General features: G+C 41.1%; 1 protein-coding gene across 1 annotated transcript in view; it reads right to left on the bottom strand.

The window, feature by feature from the left end:
• LOC120065638 (contactin-3-like) overlaps window positions 1–20,599 on the bottom strand; it is a 49,508-nt gene that overhangs the window by 8,055 nt on the left and 20,854 nt on the right. The window contains exons 5-13 of the mRNA XM_039016700.1: window positions 20,163–20,366; window positions 19,578–19,680; window positions 9,428–9,612; window positions 8,970–9,106; window positions 8,338–8,467; window positions 7,577–7,727; window positions 6,941–7,068; window positions 5,656–5,831; window positions 3,294–3,411 (exon numbers count right to left, since the gene is read on the bottom strand). Of these exons, the coding sequence (XP_038872628.1) occupies window positions 3,294–3,411; window positions 5,656–5,831; window positions 6,941–7,068; window positions 7,577–7,727; window positions 8,338–8,467; window positions 8,970–9,106; window positions 9,428–9,612; window positions 19,578–19,680; window positions 20,163–20,366 (1,332 nt within the window). The remainder of the gene's footprint in view (window positions 1–3,293; window positions 3,412–5,655; window positions 5,832–6,940; window positions 7,069–7,576; window positions 7,728–8,337; window positions 8,468–8,969; window positions 9,107–9,427; window positions 9,613–19,577; window positions 19,681–20,162; window positions 20,367–20,599) is intronic.

Below are 20,599 nucleotides of genomic sequence, written 5' to 3'. Positions count from 1 at the left end.
CAATCAGGGACAGCTGTCTATCGTTGTCTCTGATTGGGAACCATACTTAGGTAGCCCTTTTTCCCTTTTTTCGTTGTGGGTAGTTGTCTTTGTTTGTGGCACTAGAGCCCTTAAGCTTCACGGTCGGTATTGTATGGTTTATTGTTTTGTTGGCGTCATTCCAAAATATAAGTAATGTACGCTCACCACGCTGCACCTTGGTCCGCTTCTTCCAGCATCGGCCGTGACAGCATCAGCATTTGTGGATTCGATTACAGGCTCAAAATGGCCAGAAACAAAGAACTTTCTTCTGAAACTCGTCAGTCTATTTACAGCATTAACAATGTCTACACTGTATTTATGATCAATTTGATGTTATTTTAATGGACAAAAAAATATATATATTTCAAGAACAAGGACATTTCTCTGTGACCCCAAACTTTTGAATGGAAGTGTATATTTTTTATCAAAGTGTGTTTTTTGGCAGAAATGCCTTCTGTTGCATGTGAACTTTAATGTGCCTCAATAACAAACTTGTATTCCATCTGTAAATATGAATACAATTGTTAAATTACGAGCCTAGTTGGTTTAGCCAAGGAAAAAGTCAGGAACTGTCCCGCTAGCCATGATTGGCTGAGATAATGGAAGGGCTGGACATGCCGGGAGATGAGTTTGGATTGGTCAGCCATGTAGCATGCCTCTGTCTATAACGTGAGCTGCTCACTATATGTTGATAGTCCTTTCTATCACAATGTTTTTTAAAGATATTATGTTAGCCATTGAGAATTACAAAAGTTTTGCTACATTTCTCAACAACATTGATGCAACATGGATTTACCAGGCGCTATCAACAGATCAGTTGGAAAAAGTTGTGATGGACTACTTTCTGCACACGCCATGGTCAGTGTGAACCGGAGTGACTTGACAACGCTGGCCAAAAAAGATGTAGCTACAAACAAAACGGAGTTAAAGTTCCAGTCTGCCGTGAAGCGTTCATCCATGTATACTGGTAAGAGTCTAGCTACATTTTCAGATATAGGTTTCTAATTTTGTCAGAAAGTCATTTTCATTGCAAGTTAAAGCCTACTGTTAGCTAGCTAGCCAACGTTAGCATGCTGGCTTGGTAGCTAGCTAATGTTACGTGTATGATCTGTGTAGTAATATTATTTGAATCAGAAATCCATTTGCATTGCTAGTTACTGCCTAATGTTAGCTAACTAACATTGAACCTGGTTGGATAGCTTTAGCTACTTGCAGATTCATACTACAGCTTTGACAATGTTTGTATTGGTAGTAGTATGAGTTGGGATTATGTTGGCTCATTGTTTAGCTGGCTAGCTATCTAGCTACATGTCTAAATGAAAGACTACACTTCACCAGATGATTACATGACCCATCAAGTCAGCCAGGTGTGTCGGGGTGATTGCGGCCATCTATTGTATTTCATGAACATGTGTACATGTCTAGACAATAGTGACCCATCCACTTAGCTAGATGTGGCTGGAGGGTGGTTATAGCATTTCCTTCACATGACAATTAATTTATACAAGTGTGTCTGGGTAATCATCATCCAATAATTATAAAATATTTATACAATATTTTTATCTGGACACTTTCTGCTTTTGCTATTGCTACTATGCAAGTAACCATTTCACTCTACCGTTTACACCTTCTGTATCCTGTGCATGTGACAAATAAACTTAGATTTTATTTTATATAGTGTGTGTTTTCCAGAGATGGTAAAGTGAAGAACAACATGACCTGCACCAAAGTCAGATTAGGATATAGGCCAAGGACTAGATAAAGTGTATTTTTACCTGGTGTTCTTACTTATTGTAGGCTACTACTTTTACTACTTTTAGTATTGAAAACTTTGGTTGTTTACTCCACTACTCACTCTGTTTAGCACATGCCCTCACATGTGAATCCTTAAAGAGATGGGTGGGAGTAGGATTTAAGAGGGTGTGAACGATGTTGAATGGGTGTACACAAAGAAGAGCTCTCCATTAGGTGTATAAAAAAATTCAAGGGCCATTTTCTCAAAAGTGTGGTTACAAGTTTATCCACTTTCAAAGCAGAATTCCTTTCACATTGTTCCTTAACTGCAGTTTATGATATAAAATGTTCTAGCGCTGAGTGTCTTTTATCCAATGTAAAAAACACCATAAAAATGTTGTGCTAAATCCAAGTGGTGGGTCACATATATGCTCCAAAGATGTTGTTGTTTGCTCCACTGTTTCATTATTCAGACGCTTCTATGTTTTTTTTTGTCAATGTGTAAATGAGCCAATTAAAGCAATTCTCTGTAACTAACAATGGCTTTCCAAAACACCGGGACAGCTATTACAGGGTGTTATGGGCATGCAATGCATGCCAATGTAAATCACTAGAGATAAGTTACAATGATAAGATATGATACACTGTGCCTAACAGATATCAACTACTGCTGTGGAAGCGCCTGTCACAAATGTACCAGAGTCACATTATGTGCCATTTTTTAATTTAGCAATGCCAAATATTGTCTTTCAAAAACATGTCATACAAATGTTCTCATTACACCAACATCACACATCGTTACATTTGTATACCATGTCATGTCATGAAAAAATTGGTGTAAGATAATCATATTTGTCTGCAGAGTTCTCACCAAACTATAAATATATTTATGGTTCAATTTGACATTTTAGTCTTTCAGCAGATGCTCTTATCCAGAGTAATTTACAGGAGCAATTAGGATTAAGTGCCTTGCTCAAGGACACATTGGCAGAGTTTTCACCTAGTCGGCTCGGGGATTCGCACTAGCGACCTTTCGGTTACTGGCCTAAAGCTCTTAACCGCTAGGCTACCTGCCGCCCCATAGGTAGCTTGGCAGCAAGATTAATTAACCAATATTATTCATATAGGCCTATAAAATGATAGTCTGGTTGCCAGTCTGTTTAGATCACATTCCACTCCTTGTACTCCATGGCATGTGCCAAGTTTTTAGCACATAACATGGAGAACAATGACTGGAATGTAAGCTAAACAGACTGATACCCAGACTAATAAAATTAAGGATGTCATCTAGATTGCAATTTCAGCACCAATTTATTGCATGAATCAATTTTAATTCTGTCAAAGTGCTTACAAGATTTTACATCGGAAGCTCTATGATCAAACATTCACGGCCGGAACTATATTGTATTTCGACACTCAAACTTTTCTGAAGAAGCTAAAATGTAAATCACTTCTGAGAAATAAGTCCCTGTACAAATGTGAGTCTCATAGCCAGAGTGAACTGAACAGCTTACAACCTTAACAGTTGGTTCTTTTACCTTTCACAACCAAGATGGCTGAAGCAGACAAGCTCTCCACGTCGGTGTTGATAACACAGACATACTTTCCCCCGTGATTCAACTGGATGTTACGAATCATCAGATCTCCTGAGATGCTCTACAAGGGAAAACAATAACACACGAGAAAATCTGATGTAAAATCATGAAATCCAAAGGAAATACACTCTGAACGGTTTCATAATTATTTTTGCGCAACTGCATGTGTGATGCTCCTGTAGGTTGATTAATAAATACATGTATCACATCGGAGCAATATCATGTGCTGTGATCTTCTTTTTCTTTCCAAGTGTGACTGTAGCTTTAAAATTGAGAAAGCTCTGTGTACGGCGCTGCATGTGGTCCCCTCAGGTCACAGAGTCTTGTGACACACGGAAACCAGCAAGAACGTGAGCTGTGTTCTAAACAAACAGTCCTGTTGGCTACGCTTCAGGCACTGCATGCTCCCCCTACTCAGCCTCACACAGGACCACCAAAACAAACACACAACGGCTAATTGGCAAGATGATCCTAATTATTCAAGAATTACATAAGCAGGGATGGATGAGAAATTAGTACAACTTACAGACTAAGAGTTAATATTGTTCTAAATAAAACAGTATGCTCTTTGACGCCATGGGGAAACTAAAGCTGATAAACTATTGGAAAACCTAAAGAGGAGTGAGATGTGATGAAATAGCTTCAGTTCATCTTCTGCCATGGAGCCTTAAGTGGAGTTACAGAAGTTAATGTGGAAGAGCTATCAAATTTAAATGTCTTCATATTTTAAAGTGAGTGAAATGGGATCATCTTTATCTGTAGTTAACTATTAGGTACATAGCAATGGTGCCCATCACTCTATCTGGGGAGTGGGACTCACATTCTAAAACTTCAGAGCCAATGTTCACTTAGTAGAGTGGTCTGTCACACATACACAGCATGTCATCCTTTAGGACTCCTTTTAAAATAGAGTGTGCTTGTCTGGAGAGGATTCACCTGAGGGCTAGCCAGGTTAGACACACTCAAGCCATGCCAAATTTCATCAACTCACTGGGTAGTGACCATGGCTCAGCTATGCTCGGTTGCAATTGGGCATGAACACCCAGAGGATCCTCACCTCTCGGAGGCAAAGACAAAGCGGAGCAGAGTGGCACTTATGTGTGGCTGAGGGACGGCATGGCACTCCTCTCCTCTGAAAGGCTAAACATGCTCATGCCATGTCTGCCTCTGACATGTCAGCCAGCAGCTGCCTGACTGGAGAGCGAGGGGTTAAATTCCATGCCTTGGCAGGCAGGAAGCTATGAGGCAGATCTGGTTTAATTATGTTAATTAATTCATCAGACGCTGTTGAGAGGAGCTGGTAATCTCCCTGGGCATGGGGATACGGAATATGTGAAAACTGTATCTCATTATTTGTGTGTCCACATGTCAATGTCATTTGTAATTGCCATTTGTCTATCCACGCAGGCGTGAACTTAGCATGACCACGACGTGGGAGGGGTTCAACTCTGATATCAACTCCAACTTTGATCCATTATTTTTTATTTTTTTCAGCTATAGCCGTACAATGAACCTTGGGTGAATAATGAATCCATAAAACAGTGATAAATGATTCTCTAAAACAATTTGGCAGAGACGAGCGCAGAACAAATGACAGTGCTCGTCTATCAAAAGGAACACATATTTTCGCCAAAAAGTAGTCAGTCTCTTATCGTTAATTGAAGGCATGAGGAATTCAGATGAACATTGTACTGGTGCGAAGGCTTGCCCATGGTTAATGCCAGCCAACTCACTACAAATGATTTCAGGGCACAAGATTCATAAATAGGTATGCAAATTAAATTAACGCAAAGAGAGATGATAAAAAAAAGTATCTCCCTTTGAGGTGGAGAAATTAGAAGTTTAAGGGATGAAAAGTAAAAACACTTAATTCATCAGGCTTCTTCCACCATTGAAACAGCTTAAAGATTAGTAGGATCTCTATGAAATACTGTGGCTTTTCACCTTTATGTTGTCTTACAAATAAGATCACAATTCTTATGGGCTGTCTGATAGACAGGGAGTTAAAAGATAAATGAAAGAGTAAACATAACTTGAAGCAATGGAAGTTAAATACAGCCTACTGAAGCATCACTTCAATGTTAAAACTGCTGCTATGATTTGATCCCAACAGTACTCGTCTTAAATACACGTTTCATAAAGTAGCCTACAGTGTGAGGGTAGGGCTTTCAGGATGTACCTATTATACAGAGATTATACAGAGTTTCCAAAATGAGGCGTATTATTTTGCAGTCTGCCACACTTTGTGAAACAATCAATCCTAGAATAGCCTCACAGCAGTTGTCCACTGCTCCTGATGACTCACCCCTCCTACTCTGTCGAAATGGTCGGCATCCCCGTGGAAGTCTATGAGCTGCCCGTTGAAAGCCCAGGAGAAAGACACATCCAAGGCTGGATCGCTGGCTATCTGGCAGGGCAGCACGATACTTTCGCCAACAATGATCTCCATGTTAGCAGGCCGCTGGGTGATTCTGGTGGGCTCTGTCCAGACAATGACAGCTTAGTATGCATCTTAATACTCTCTGGGTGGGAACCATTACACTCAAACAACTCTAGTGTAACTATATCATACTATCATTACGACAAGGATCATCATAGCTACATGTATCTTGGTTCTAGCACTTAACTTTCAAAACATTTCTGATTGACACTTTGTATTTGCATGGTCAATTTGGGGGGAAATGTTTGAAGTAGGATTGTGCCGAATGCATTCCCAATGCTGGCTGTAGAGAATAGGATGCAGTGGAGTATGGCAGCCTTGTAAGGGAAAGGTCAGGATAATGACATTCCATTAGATTAAAGGGATCAGCTGTTGGCGTAAAACTTTAAATAAGCGAATGAGAAAAACAAGGGAGGTGGAGACAGACGTTTACAACACATGTACCAGATGACTGCATCAAAACGTTAAGTCTCCGCATCCATAAGTAATGACCTTTACTTAATTGCAGTACAATAACTTATTGCCTATTTAAGAACCATTGCAATTGCTTTAATTAGAAAAGAACAACTTTGACTGTGTTAAGTTGTACAGACAAAATAGTAAGGATCACTTCCATTAGATGTTAGGCTGGAATTATTAGTACAATTATCAGCACAAGGAAGTACATACAAATATCAGACAGTACACTCTAAAAAATACTGGGTTGCTTGGATGACCCAACTACTGGGTTGCAGGCAGTGGGCCACTGGGTTGTTTTCTTTAAAAAGTGCAAAGTTGGGTTGTTGATGCTGGGTTAATAATGCTGGGTAATTGAGATATGGGTCAGATCAGAAAACAGAAGGTGTGGCTTAGTAGGGGCATGGGTTTCAGATGGTTCTTTTTGCCCACCTGCAAAAGTAAATGTCATTCCTGTTCATCTGTTGTGTTGTACTGTTGTCACGTTAAGGTTAAACACTAACAGTTTTGTAGCTTCATTGAAGCTTATTGAAGTGTGGGCTGCAGGTAGCCTAGTGGTTAGAGCGTTAGGCCAGTAACCGAAAAGTCGCTGGTTTGAATACCCGAGCCTGCAAGGTGAAAAATCCGTCGACGTTCCCTAGTTTTGGGGGCGATGCCTCAGGGATTATTGGGAGAATATGTTATGATAGCTCACCTGTGATAAACAGCCTTCCAGTGGTGCTTGCAGTTCCAAACTGATTCTTAGCGATGCACGTGTAGCTTCCCGCATCCCTCTTGGTTACATTGGCAATCTTCAGTGTCCCGTTGGGAAGCAGAGTAATCCTGGGGGATGAGTAACAGAGATTCAGAGCTTTTGCTTGGGTAGAGAACAGAAGTGCCGTGTCTAAATCCAGTCCAAGTGCTAGGATGCATCATCACCTTCATTTCAACACCATTTACATGTTTCTTTCTATTCCAACAGAGGAAAAGTCCAACTGCCATTTTAGAAAATGGACTTTGCATTTTTCAATTTCCTATGAAGATTGGTGTCCCAATGCCAATCCTTCCACCCAGGCTTTCATCCAAGAGATTGTTATCTGTATGTGCATTTTTGCATTTGAACATAATAAGACTAAATGACTGAAATGTAAGTCTTCGCATATACTAAGCATTCAATATGCACAGATGCTGCATACTACATTTATTATCTACTGTATATATACATTTTTACAGGGCTTTGTTCTCTTCTCATTAGCCTGTACTCCTATTCATACACACATCTGAAAATATTCTAATCACACATAACTGCACTTTGTGAATGGGTGAGAATTCATGCTGAGTTCCACACTACCTCTCGTTTCTCTGCACGATCTCATTGCCTTTCTTCCACAGGCTAATTGCCCGGGGCGAGGCTTGGGGCTTGCACTCCAAAGCCACATCACTGCCTGAGCGAGCTTTTAGCAGGGCCTTCAGTGGATTCTTGGAGAAACTGGGAGGTGATGCTAGAGAAGATGCAGGGGGTGAAAAAACGTGAAGAAGCCAACTTGAACCAACTCCCAGATCAAATGTGCTGAGCTGAGATTGACTCTCATTCCCTCCCCCCTTCCCCTACCCTCTGGCATAAAAGCCATGATCTCCATAGGAACTGCTCCAGGGCTTCAGCGATGAAGCCCCCCCCAGCCCTCACTACACAGTATGGGATTCTCTAAACTTTTGGCTTCATCTGTCATCATCATGTTTTGTCAGCCATCATCTGAGACCCCCAGTGTCATTAAATATCAAGACAGAATTGGATTTCTCATCCAGTAGGTCAGATAGAACTCATCAAAGCTCTCCAAATAAATCGATATATCATCTACATGAGAAAGCCCTCTGACGCCACTATGCAACGTATCTGTAGCATCAAAATCAATATAATGAAATGATTGAAACTAAAATGAAACACTCCATCAGATTCATATTTTCTTTTCTGGAGCCGAAGTGACATTAAATGAGGCAGCAGAGTGATTTTTGAAAAGGGTAATCGCAGGATGCTACTTGTACCTTTAAGAATATGATCAAACACACAGCAAGATAGACACAGATAAAAAGCGGAGAGGAAAGCAATCTTACCTAACACCATTAGCTCAGCGCTGGAATAAATAATGCCATGTTTGTTTTCAGCCACACACTGATACATCCCGGTGTCTGACAGGTTTAATGCTGCTATGGAGAGAGCCCCGTTTTCAATTTGTATCCGGCCCTGTGGATGAGAAAGCAGACAGATCTGTATACGTATTGCTGGAGCAGTCTAATATGTCCACAGGCGCAAATGCAATTACTTGTACACTATGAAGAGATGAAGAAAGCAAGAGAGAATACTTATTTTTTTATAGCCCTCTGTTGCAGTATGTATGCTCAGATTGGGGCTAAAAAATGCTGACCTGCAGCTTCAATGAAAAAAAAAAAAAAAGCAATGTTGACAATACCAGTAGAACACTAATAAGCAATTTATTTTCCATGGCCATCCAGTTGGAAAAGCCACTAAGACAGGTCTGATTTTTTTTTGCTGATGTCTTACTCAGACTGAATTTTAACCCCATCAGCTGTTCAGAGAGCCTGAACCACGGCACACTATGGTGGAGATGTTGATGTGATGTGTCTGTGGGACAGGTCCCTCAGATCAGATCCATCACAGTGTTGTGAAGGGGGGGATGAACGCTCTGCATGCTCAGAGCTGGTGGTTGCCAGGGCTCCATACATACCTCTGCCATTAGGTTGTCTCCATTCTTCAGCCAGCTGTAGGAGGGCTTGGGCTTCCCGTTAGCCTTACACTCCCAGAATAGATTATCCTCAATGGACAGGGCCCCGTCGATCATTGTCTGGAGCCAATGGGGCTTCGCTATGAAAAGAGGGAATATGCAAATGTCAGGGACATGGATTCAAAAGACATAATGACGATAAAAAGGACAACTGAGTCAAGACTGAAAATGTATTGTTATCATGGACCACTGAAATAATATAAGTATTGAATGAATATTCCATCATTTCACACAATTACTATGCTAATCTCACTGAGCATTCCAAAACAGACAGGTTTTCTATCAGACGACCAAGGCCACAGCAAGTATTCCGACTCCAAGCCTCCATTAAAAAATGGGGATATCTATTACAACAGCACGTTGACTCATAAGTCTCTCTGGACTTGAAATGGATCACTTACCATGGAAGGAGATACGACCTCGTGCAGCGTTTTTGCCTCTGCTATTTTCTGCCACACACTCGTACGTCCCTGTGTCTTCCTGCTGGAAATTTTGAATTTCAAGGACTGCGTTGGAGTTCTTCATCTTCACTTTGCTGGGAAATGGGACGCCACTGGTTCTCCTCCAACTTATTTCTGGGACTGGGCTGCAATATTAGGAACGAAAAAAAGCCCTAATGACGACGACTGTCTGAGGTGGGAAAAATGTGATTAACTGTACAGAAGCTTCTACTGTGTAATGGATTTCAATTTTTCTCTAAGGATGAGGCTGCCAAAACCTTTAGAATTACTGTAACCATACAAATCTGTCTCTCATCCATTTTCACTGTCTCAAATTTCTACGGCTTTGCCTTCCTGGGAGATGTATGAAAGGACATTTGATTTTCACATCCTTACGATGTGATATTGCTTTCTGTAGCCCCTTGGGAATCTGTGATATTTGTTTGTTTATCCCCATTAGCTTTTGCAGAGGCAGCAGCTATTCTTCCTGGGGTACAAAATATCCCACAAAACATGACAAGTAACAAAGTACTGATAAACTGACAGACAAGAGCAGTCATACACATTTTAAATACAATGATATGCAAACAATTCAAAAAGACCAAATACCACAAAAATGTGTGTGTTAGATCGTGTCTGTGTGTGCGTGTGTTTGTGTGTCACCTGACAGTCCCCGCCGTTCCATGAGATGTTGTTTAATATATTTTTTAAGGTAATTTTTCTGTTTTCTTGAGTAATTGGAGATAGAAGGGAGTTCCATGCGATCATGGCTCTGTATAACACTGTGTGTTGCCGGGAATTTGTTTTGGATCCCTGGTTGCACGTCTTGTGGGTGTCTGAGCTGAATGTTATTTGATTATGCAGAAAATCTGGAATTTTCATTACAGTAATACTTCTCATAAAAACTATGAGAAGCAGTTAATCTCTCGTCAACCCTCAACCAGGAAAGACAGGCATACATGTTGTTGATGTTAGTTCTGTATGTGCAGTTAAGGGAAAGCTATTTTCTGCTGAGTTTTGAGCCAGCTGCAGCTTTGGTATGTCTTTATTTGCTGCACTTGACCATATTACCGGACATGAATCAAAATGGGACAAGACCAGAGCCTGAACAACTAGCACAGTTGATTTTCTTCACAACAACTGATACTTAACAACTGATTATTAACCATCCAATGTTACACCTAGGAGTTCAGCTTCCTCAACTTGCTCAATGGTCACACCATTTGTTCACAACTCCAGTTGAGGTTTAGGTCTTAGAGAATGTTTTGAACCAAATAAAATGGTTTTAGTTTTAGATGTATTTAAGACCAGTTTATTATTAATCACCCATTCTGATACTGACTGTAAATCCTTATTTAGAATTTTAGTGAGCTCACTGGCTTCGGGTGCTGACATGTAGTGTGGAATCATCCGCATACATAGTCATTCTAGCTTTGTGTAAGACCAGTGGCAAATCATTTGTAAAAATATAGAAGAGTAACAGCCTAAGGACACTGCCTTGAGGGACACCGCACTGTACATATCTGATGTTAGAGAAGCTTCCATTGAAGAACACGCTCTGGGTTCTATTGGATACATGACTCTCCATGGCAGTTGATGTAAAGCCATAGCAAGTCAGTTTCTTCAATAAAAATGTATAATAAAATCACATCCTGCACGGAAATCTATGTTATTATCCATGTATTTTAAACAATCCTCTGTCATTGGAGTCAGTGCAGTACAAGTGCATGCCCTTCTCTACTGTATATGCATGCTGAAAGTCAGTAGCTAACTTGTTCTCAGAAAAATAGCATTGTATTTGGTCACACCAATGATTTCCAATAGTTTACAAAGAGTAGGCAGCAAACTGATTGGGTGTCTGTTAGAGCTGGCAAAGGGTGCTTTACTATTTTTAGGCAGTGGAATTACTTTAGCTTCCTCCCACGCCTATGGACACACACTCCTTTAGGTTTTGGTTAAAGATATAGCAAATAGGGATGGCAATACAGTCCGCTACCATTCTCAATAGTTTCCAATCAAGGTTGTCTATATCTGGTGGCTTATCATTATTGATGGATACCAATAGTTTTTCCAGCTCTACCACACTAAGTTGACCAAATTCAAAACAGCACTCCTTCTCTTTCATTATTAGATATTTTATACAAAAATATGATGGTTCACTGTTCAATGTTTTCATTTCACTTACGTTTTTCCACTTTACTAGTGAAATAGTAATTGAAATGATTGGCAATATCAAAAGTTTAAAAAAATAAATAAATGACCCATCAACTTCAATGAACGATGGAGATTAATTGGTTTTTCTGCCCATGATATAACTTAAAGTACTCAAGTTTTTACCCATTGTGTTTTATGTCATTTATCTTGGTTTGGTAATATAGTTTAGTCACAAAATGTCTCAATTTAAAGTATGTCAACTAATCAGCTGAGCAGCCTGACTTGTTTGCTACCTATTTTGCATAATTTCTTTGAACCATTATATTTTTTCTATTAATCATCAATCCAGAGGGTTCTAACAGCTCTCACAGTTACTTTATTAACAGGTGCATGAATCATGTTACACATACTTCCAGTGTTGCATCTGCATCCACTTCCTCATACACATCCGACCAACAGACATCTTTTACATCTTCAACAAAAGAGTCATGAGAAAACATTTTGTATGATCTCTTATAAATTACTTTAGGCCCAACGGCTTTCCTTGTTATTGCCACAATGTTATGGGAACTGATATTGCTTTCGAGCAAAGCTCTGCAGCATGAGTGAAGATATGATCAATACAAGTGGATGTCACAGATCCAACACTATTGGTATGCACTCTAGTTGTTTGAGTGAGAACCTGGGTCATATTGCAGGCATTAGTCACAGTTAGAAGCTCCCTCTTGAGAGGACAGCTAGTTGCTAACCAGTCAATATTCAGGTCAACCAGAAAATAGACCTCTCTGTTAACATCACACACATTATCAAGCATTGCACACATATTATCCAAATACTGACTGTTAACACTTGGTGGCTTATAGCATTGTGGCCTACAGAAGCACCCCAAAAGAAGAGGCTTTAGATGAGGCAGGTGAACTTGCAACCACAACACTTCAACAACATTTGACAAGAGATCCTCTCTAAGCTTTACAGGAATATGGCTCTGAACTTACACTGAGTGTACAAAACATTAGGAACTCTTTCCATGACAAGACTGACCAGGTGAATTCAGGTGAAAGCTATGATCCCTTATTGATGTCACTTGTTAAATCCACTTCAATCAGTGTAGATGAAGAGGAGGAGACAGGGTAAAGAAGGATTTTAAGCCTTGAGACAATTGAGACATGGATTAAGTATGTGTGCCATTCAGAGGGTGAACGGGCAAGACAAAGTAATGCCTTTGAACAGGTTGTGCCAGGCACACCAGTTTGAGTGTGTCAAGAAATGCAACGCTGCTGGGTTTTTCACGCTCAACAGTTTCCTGTGTGTATCAAGAATAGTCCACCACCTAAAGGATATCCAGCCAACTTGACACAACTATGGGAAGCGTTGGAGTCAACATGGGCCAGCATCCCTGTCGAACAGCTTCAGAGTTTTAAAACTTTGTTTCCATTGAACATTCCATACAAATAAAATCATTTGAATTAATTATATGAAGTGTGCCTTGGTCCTCCTTTCCTTTTGATGACCAATTTACCCCTTCTACCAGAGCACCTACTGCTTACCAAAATCTACTATTACCTTAGCAGCGCTTCCCTTCCTCCTTTTTCTACAAGTTAATCACAGCACTTGGGTAGTGCTTAGAGGAAGCAGCTCCACAGTAATTTTTTCTGTGTTTTGGGGACATTTTACAACTCATACTATGGATTTCACCCAAGAGGCTACAAGATCTTCCTATTCCCATGAAGAGGGTCAAAATATTATTACCACTGCCTCGTTGCTAGATGAGATGACAGCCACAGAGAATACTGGAACGGACTTGAACAAGGCTTACAGAGACTTGCAACACCTTATGGAGAAAGACACCAAACTTGACCTCAATTCTATGAGCTTGTCTGACTATTGGAGAAAAGGCCTAATCCCCAGAGGCCTCCGTATTATGACGTTTCCAGCTAATGGAGCACAAGGTAAGACTGAATTTAGAGATAAATGGGAGGCTATTCTCAACATGTGTTCCTTTGACCTAATGCTACTTCTAATAGAGGAAGCTATAAAGGGCATGTAGTCCAAACAGAAGTTGAAGAAGTAAAAAGGAAAATGACAGAACACAGTGACAATTCTAACAAAGCACAATGTAATGAGATTTTGAAGGAGGAAATAGACACATTCAGTCTGACATTGAAGCAAGACAAGCTAAGGACATTTAGAAGAGATGCAGTAGACTACAGAGATGGCAAGGTCTTTTCCTGGAGAAAACCAACCCAGAAGATCGGTTTATTCCAACTTTATGAGCAGTGGCGATGAGGGTCATCCCAGACACTCAGAGGCCGGCTCCTCCAGGAAGAGTAGCCACACAGGTTCCCCAACAAGAGAGGGAGAGGACGCGGAAGAGGTCAACACGGAGGGGGAGGAAGAAATCAAGACTATCCAACCACACGGAGCAGGACCAGAACAAGGTTGTGATCAACACTTCTGGAGAACCCCTTTCTGATGATTGTGTAAGGGTCTTGTCTAAAGGACTGTCCTTTGCCCCCATATACTCCACGAATGAATTCAATACAAAGATTGACATATTTTGTTTCTACATCTGAAAGCCTGGTACAAGCAAAACAACTACAGACACCAGTGTTTCAGGTCAGGCAGTTTCTGTGCCCTCAAAAACACCTTTTAAGCCCAAGTCCACCTTTTGTCCCATTGTCCAGAATGACACACTAAATACACTTGCCAAGAAGGTGAATTTTGATGTGGAGAATCTGTTTAAGGGTAAAATTGACTCTAACCAAACGCAACATAATCTTTGTAAGACGGAGAGGGATACAGTTGAATCATTGTCCAAAAATGTATGGATTGTGGTTAAAAAAGCAGACCAAGGTGGCGCTATAGTAGTGTGGAGTAAAGACAAACATGTGACAGAAGCCTACCGTCAATTAGACAATGATGAATTCTACCAATCTCTTACCTTGAACCCTACTTAGGACCTAAAAACTGAATTGAAAGGGATCCTCACAGAAGCTTAGGAGAATGGCTACATTTCAGACACTGAGTTCAAATTTATTTTCCATGGCAGTCCGAGTATGGCTTCTTTTTTATCTTCTACCAAAAATCCACAAGAATCTTGAAACCCCACCAGGCAGACCAGTCATTAGTGGTAATGAAAGTCTGACAGAACCCATCTCCAAGTACATTGATTACTTTATTTAGCATTTTCTGCATTCACTCCCAGCCTATCTTCAAGATTCCACAGATGTGTTGAACAAAATTAAGGAACTCAACAATATAGGTACAGCTTCCTTTTTAGTCCCCATGGATGTGGAGTCTCTATACACCACCATTGAACATGAACAAGGGTTGGCAGCTATGCACCATTTCTTGAGTACCCGGCCTGAGACTGAGATGCCTCCCACAGAATTCATTGTCTCACTGACTGAATGGACTCTTAATAATAACATCTTTGTCTTTCAGGACTGTATTTTTAAACAAGTCAAAGGATGTGCCATGGGAGCTTGCTACAGCCCTTCCTACGCTAGTTTGTACTTAGGTAAATGGGAAAATGACTTCATTTTGGATCCTTCTAAAAACCATTTTTTTGACCGGATTATACGGTGGGGATGCTATATTGATGATGCTTGCCTGTTCTGGTCTGGCTCAGAAGATGAACTTATTTCCTTCCACCAATACCTTAACAGCATTAACCCTAACATCAAACAAACTATGGGTTACAGCAAGGATAACACACATTTTTTTTGACCAGTAAAAATGACAAAGGTTGTTTGCACACATCAATCTTTAGGAAAACTTCAGATGGGAAAACCATTCTGAGGGCAGACAGCTTTCACCCCAAAAGGCTAAAAGAGAACATTCCAATTCCAAAGAGTCCGCAGAATTTGCCATCAGGAAAAAGATTAGTGTTAAATCTGCTGAATTCGATAATCGCTTCTTGAATCGTGGCTACAGCGCTCAGGTCCTAAAAGATGCAGTTATAAGGGACGTACGACTTGACATAAATAACTTGTTGCAAGGGGAGTGCCTCCTGATGCATCAGAGAGAGTGTACTTTGTTACAAAATACAGCACTGAAGCAGAGAACAAATAATTTAAAATAATTGTGGAATCATCCAAAGTGATACGCTACTAAATGACAAATGAGTCCACATCCATCTCCTGTTGACTCTCAAAAAACTTGGCTAGACCACAAACCTATGGGCTCTTTTAAATGCAACCAGTGCAACCATTGCAGAAATATTGCACAGAAAAAATATTTTGTTGACACATCTTGGAGTATCAAGTCAAGCATTTCATTAACTGCAAAACCACTCATGTCACCTACAGATTGGAATGTCCAATAGTGCAAGGTGTTCTACATTGGATGGACAACGAGACACCTTCCAGACCGCTTAGCGGAACACAAGTACGCCATATGGGTAGGCAATGAAGACTACCCCATGGCAAGGCACTACAAGTCCTTACACCATGGCAACCCTGCCTCCTTACAAGCTATGGGTATTGAACATGTTCCCGAACTCAATTAGAAAAGGAGACCATCTTAAACAGCTAAACCAAAGGGAACATTTTTGGATTTACAAACTACAGGCTACTAAGTACCCTGGTTTAAATGAGGATATGGATTTCTCACCTTTCAGTATCTGGGGTGACCACCATTTGCCTCATGAAGCGCGACATATCTCCTGCGCATAGAGCTGATCAGGCTGTTGATTGTGGCCTGTGGAATGTTGTCCCACTCCTCTTCAATGGCTGTGCTAAGTTGCTGGATATTGGCGGGAAATGGAACATGATGTTGTACATGTTGATTCAGAGCATCCCAAAAATGCACAATGGGTGACATGTCTGGTGAGTATACAGGCCATGGAAGAACAGGGACATTTTCAGTTTCCAGGAATTGTGTACAGATCCTTGCGACATGGGACCGTGCATTATCATGCTGAAACTTGAGGTGATGGTGGCGGATTAATGGCACGACAGTGGGCCTCAGGATCTCGTCATGGTATCTCTGTGCATTCAAATTGCCATCAGCAAACCTCTCGCCCACACGGCGCCATACACATGGTCTGCGGTTGTGAGGCCGGTTGGACATACTGCCAAATTCTCTAAAACAACGTTGGAGGCGGCTAATGGTAGAGAAATGAACATTCAATTCTCTGGCAAAAGCTCATGTGGACATTCCTGCAGTCAGCATGCCAATAGCACGCTCCCTCAAAACGTCTGTGTTATTGTGACGTAAAAAAACTGCACATTTTAGAGAGGTCTTTAATTGTCCTCAGCACAAGGTGCACCTGTGTAATGAGCATGCTGTTTAATCATCTTCTTGATACGCCACACCTGTCAGGTGGATGGATTACCTTGGCAAAGAATAAATGCTCACTAACAGGGATGTAAACTAACGTGTGCACATAATTTGAGAGAAATACGCTTTTGTGCATATGGAACATTTCTGGGATCTTTAATTTCAGCTCATGAAACCAACACTTTACATGTTGAGTTTATATTTTCAGTATATATAAAACCTTGTTTAGCTAACAGTCAATCAATCAGGCGCTTGTGAGTGTCAGTTGGTGTATCTGTGCCTGTGCATATGTGATGTCGGGCTGAAGCTACTGACCCAGAAGCTTGGCTCTCTAACTCCTCCCAGGCTTTTGGGAGGGAGGGTGGACAATGAGCTTATGGTAGCTAATGTAAGCAATGCCCCCACGCTCTCTGGCAGCTTTCATAGCTGGGATAAGTTCTTTCCTCTGGCGCACAGCTTCAGAGAAGTCCTCGTTGAGGAAGATGTTGGTTTCTCTCGAGTTCTTGGCTCTCTCCTGAACAGCAATCTTGTCATTGAGCCTTAGGAACTTGACCATTATTGGCCTGGGTAGGTCACCTGGACTCGTAACAGGTTTTTCAGACGGTCGAAACGTAGGCTAACATGGGTACTCCACGCAATTCCAGCCTGCACAGCTCACAGGGCCGATGGAAACAGCAAAAAACAGCAGGGATTAAACAGCCACAAGCCCGGGACTATACGCACCAAGCCACAAGGGCTAACCGCGTCTCGGGCTGTGTTCAAACTTTCAAGGAAACCTGGCTAGTTTGATAGCTAGTCTAGCTGCTACACCAATCAGCAGCTCTTCAAACTTTAGGGTTTAGCAGTATCCCGGGACAGATAGTAGCAGTCCCAGCAACTGAGGCTAACTGCATCGCGGGATCCAAACTAAACAGGTAAACACAGACTTTCAAACTTTCAAAAACAACAAACCAAGTTCTCTACTGTTCCGCTTTCAGCGTGAGTCACGCTCTGTTGACGTCACTGTGTAATGCGAGTTGGTTGCAGGATAAGGTTGTGGTGTGTGATACTTGGCTTCAAGACTATAGGTGATATCACTAATATTCCAGCATCCTAAAAGGAGCAACCTCATAATTCTCTCTACTACCGCATGGCAAGCGGTACCGGAGTGCCAAGTCTAGGACAAAAAGGCTTCTCAACAGTTGTTACCCCCAAGCCATAAGACTCCTGAACAGGTAATCAAATGGCTACCCGGACTATTTGCCTTGTGTGCCCCCCCCCAACCCCTCTTTTTACGCTGGTGCTACTCTCTGTTTGTCATATATGCATAGTGACTTTAACTATACATTCATGTACATACTAACGTAAACTAACCCCATTCCGTACAAATGTACGTAACCGCGACATTCAAACGAGGCTGCAATGAAAACTAATGGGACTGTAGTGACTGTGTTGGCATCAAAATCCGGGGTGTGAACTACGTTTCGATTCAGCGTTGATTGACATGGTAATGGACTCAGTATTGGAGAAAAGATGAAAAAACGGACCCCTCTGGCGCTGTACGTTACATCGTGACGTGTCACTACGTCACGTACAGCGCTCATTTGCAACTCATTTTGTGCCGTACAGCCTCTTTCCACCAGGGGCAGCCCTTCTCTCGCAGATTAAAATCATGCTTAACCATATACACTTGTAAGAAAACTTCATGATTTGTCTAAATTAATATAATTATTGCTAATATTAAACTAATATTTCATGACTAGGGTGCCAATTGCATTTTTTACTGCGAGCCATCATGACACTCAAAACCCGGAACAGCTGCAGTTCACTTGTGAGGCTAACGTTAGCGCAGCCCTAAACCCCTCTTCAAATTCGACACAAACCTTCAAACAGGTATGTGATGAGACATTACATAAACTCTTTACGTTTTATTTACATTTTAAAGTTGATTAGTTGGCCAAATCGGGTGAAAAAACCCTGTTTTCTTCACCCAACATATTTCCCCTTTTCAAGATCACTTCGTAGCCTTCGTTCCCCACCCGCCATTTAAAAAAGACCCGACGGAGCTCATTGCCTTGTGGAATTATGCAGAGATGGGCATCATGAAGGTCTCGTCATTAATTTTGTTGGAAAGGGGAGAAATTGTGCTTTACGTTGGTATTGATATTACAGTTTATATGGAACTATTATGTTTTTTGGGCGCAAAAATAAGGTCAATTGTACGGACCAAGGCGATGTATAAAAGTGGGTTCACGTTACCTCAATTGGGCCAACCAACCAGTGCTCCCGCACATTGGCTAACCGGGCTATCTGCATTGTGTCCCACCCACCACCCGCCAACCCCTCTTTTACGCTACTGCTACTCTCTGTTCATCATATATGCATAGTCACTTTAACCATATCTACATGTACATGCTACCTCAATCAGCCTGACTAACTGGTGTCTGTATGTAGCCTCGCTACTTTTATAGCCTCGCTACTGTATATACCCTGTATTTTTACTGTTGTTTTTATTTCTTTACTTACCTATTGTTCACCTAATACCTTTTTTGCACTATTGGTTAGAGCCTGTAAGTAAGCATTTCACTGTCAGGTCTATATTGTATGTATTCGGCGCAAGTGACAAATAAACTTTGATTTGATTACAATGATATGTCTGACATATGCACAAACTTGCACATTCACTCCAACTTACTTTCCCAGAGCGAAACATTCCAGTTTCACTGTGGATCCCTTCGCAGCTGGAACAGTGTCAGGGAAATGAACTTCTATTTTGGGTTCGTATTCACCCATTGCTCCTATGAAAGGGAGACAATACACAAACCAAATTTTGGCATCAATGATTAATGGCACACTCGCTTTACGCCCTGGAAAACATGGTACAACAATAACATGGGCCCAGAAACACAAAGGTATTTGTGTGTGGAACAGAAGCGATCACTGAGAGGTTGGTAAGATGGAGAGAAATGGAAAAGGTTTGTAAAAGGTTCAAAGAAGAACACATCTGGGTGAAGGCAGGGATTAATCTCCTTTTCAGACTGAATCTTATATTCAAGCTGCTAGGAGGGCAACAGCTTCACCCTTTGACTTTACCTTTTGAGGGGGTAAGATTACTCTTTCTCTTTGACCACTTATAATCAGCATTACAGAATATCTGGATAGAATGGTCTATTGTAGACTGCATAGACTGCCAATGTTTTACAAATTGGGGCTTAATCTGGGCAGTTTTTTGTTGTTGTGCTGTCTGATCAGTGTGTCTGTTTAAAGGATGGGATCTTACCATCATTCCTCAGGACCAGTGGTGTAGGAGAGCTGAGGACTTTCCCCTTAGTGATGCTGTTGTTGACCACACAGGTATAGTTTCCCACATCAGAAGGTTCCACTTTAGCAATGTACAGACTTCCTGTCTCCTGGGAGATGAATCGACGACTGTCTTGCTGAACAAAGTATGGGTACTCATTGAAGATCCATGCAAATGTCAGCTCTAGGAGGGAGAGGAATATGACAGTGGTAAATACAGCACAGTAGTATTAATATATTACAACACAGTAATGTGTTTGTAGGCGTAGGAGTCTATATTGAAAAATTCCCTTTTGAAAATATCATTTAGCATTTATGCTAAATAGCTCACAGTGTCAGTATTGCCCATTGATGAAATACTGTATTAGAAAACAAAAACAAAAACACATTGTAAGCAGATCATGTTGGCATTCCACA

This window comes from Salvelinus namaycush, chromosome 20, assembly GCF_016432855.1.
Source record: "Salvelinus namaycush isolate Seneca chromosome 20, SaNama_1.0, whole genome shotgun sequence".
Lineage (NCBI taxonomy): Eukaryota > Metazoa > Chordata > Actinopteri > Salmoniformes > Salmonidae > Salvelinus > Salvelinus namaycush.
This window is presented reverse-complemented; position numbering and strand designations above follow the sequence as displayed.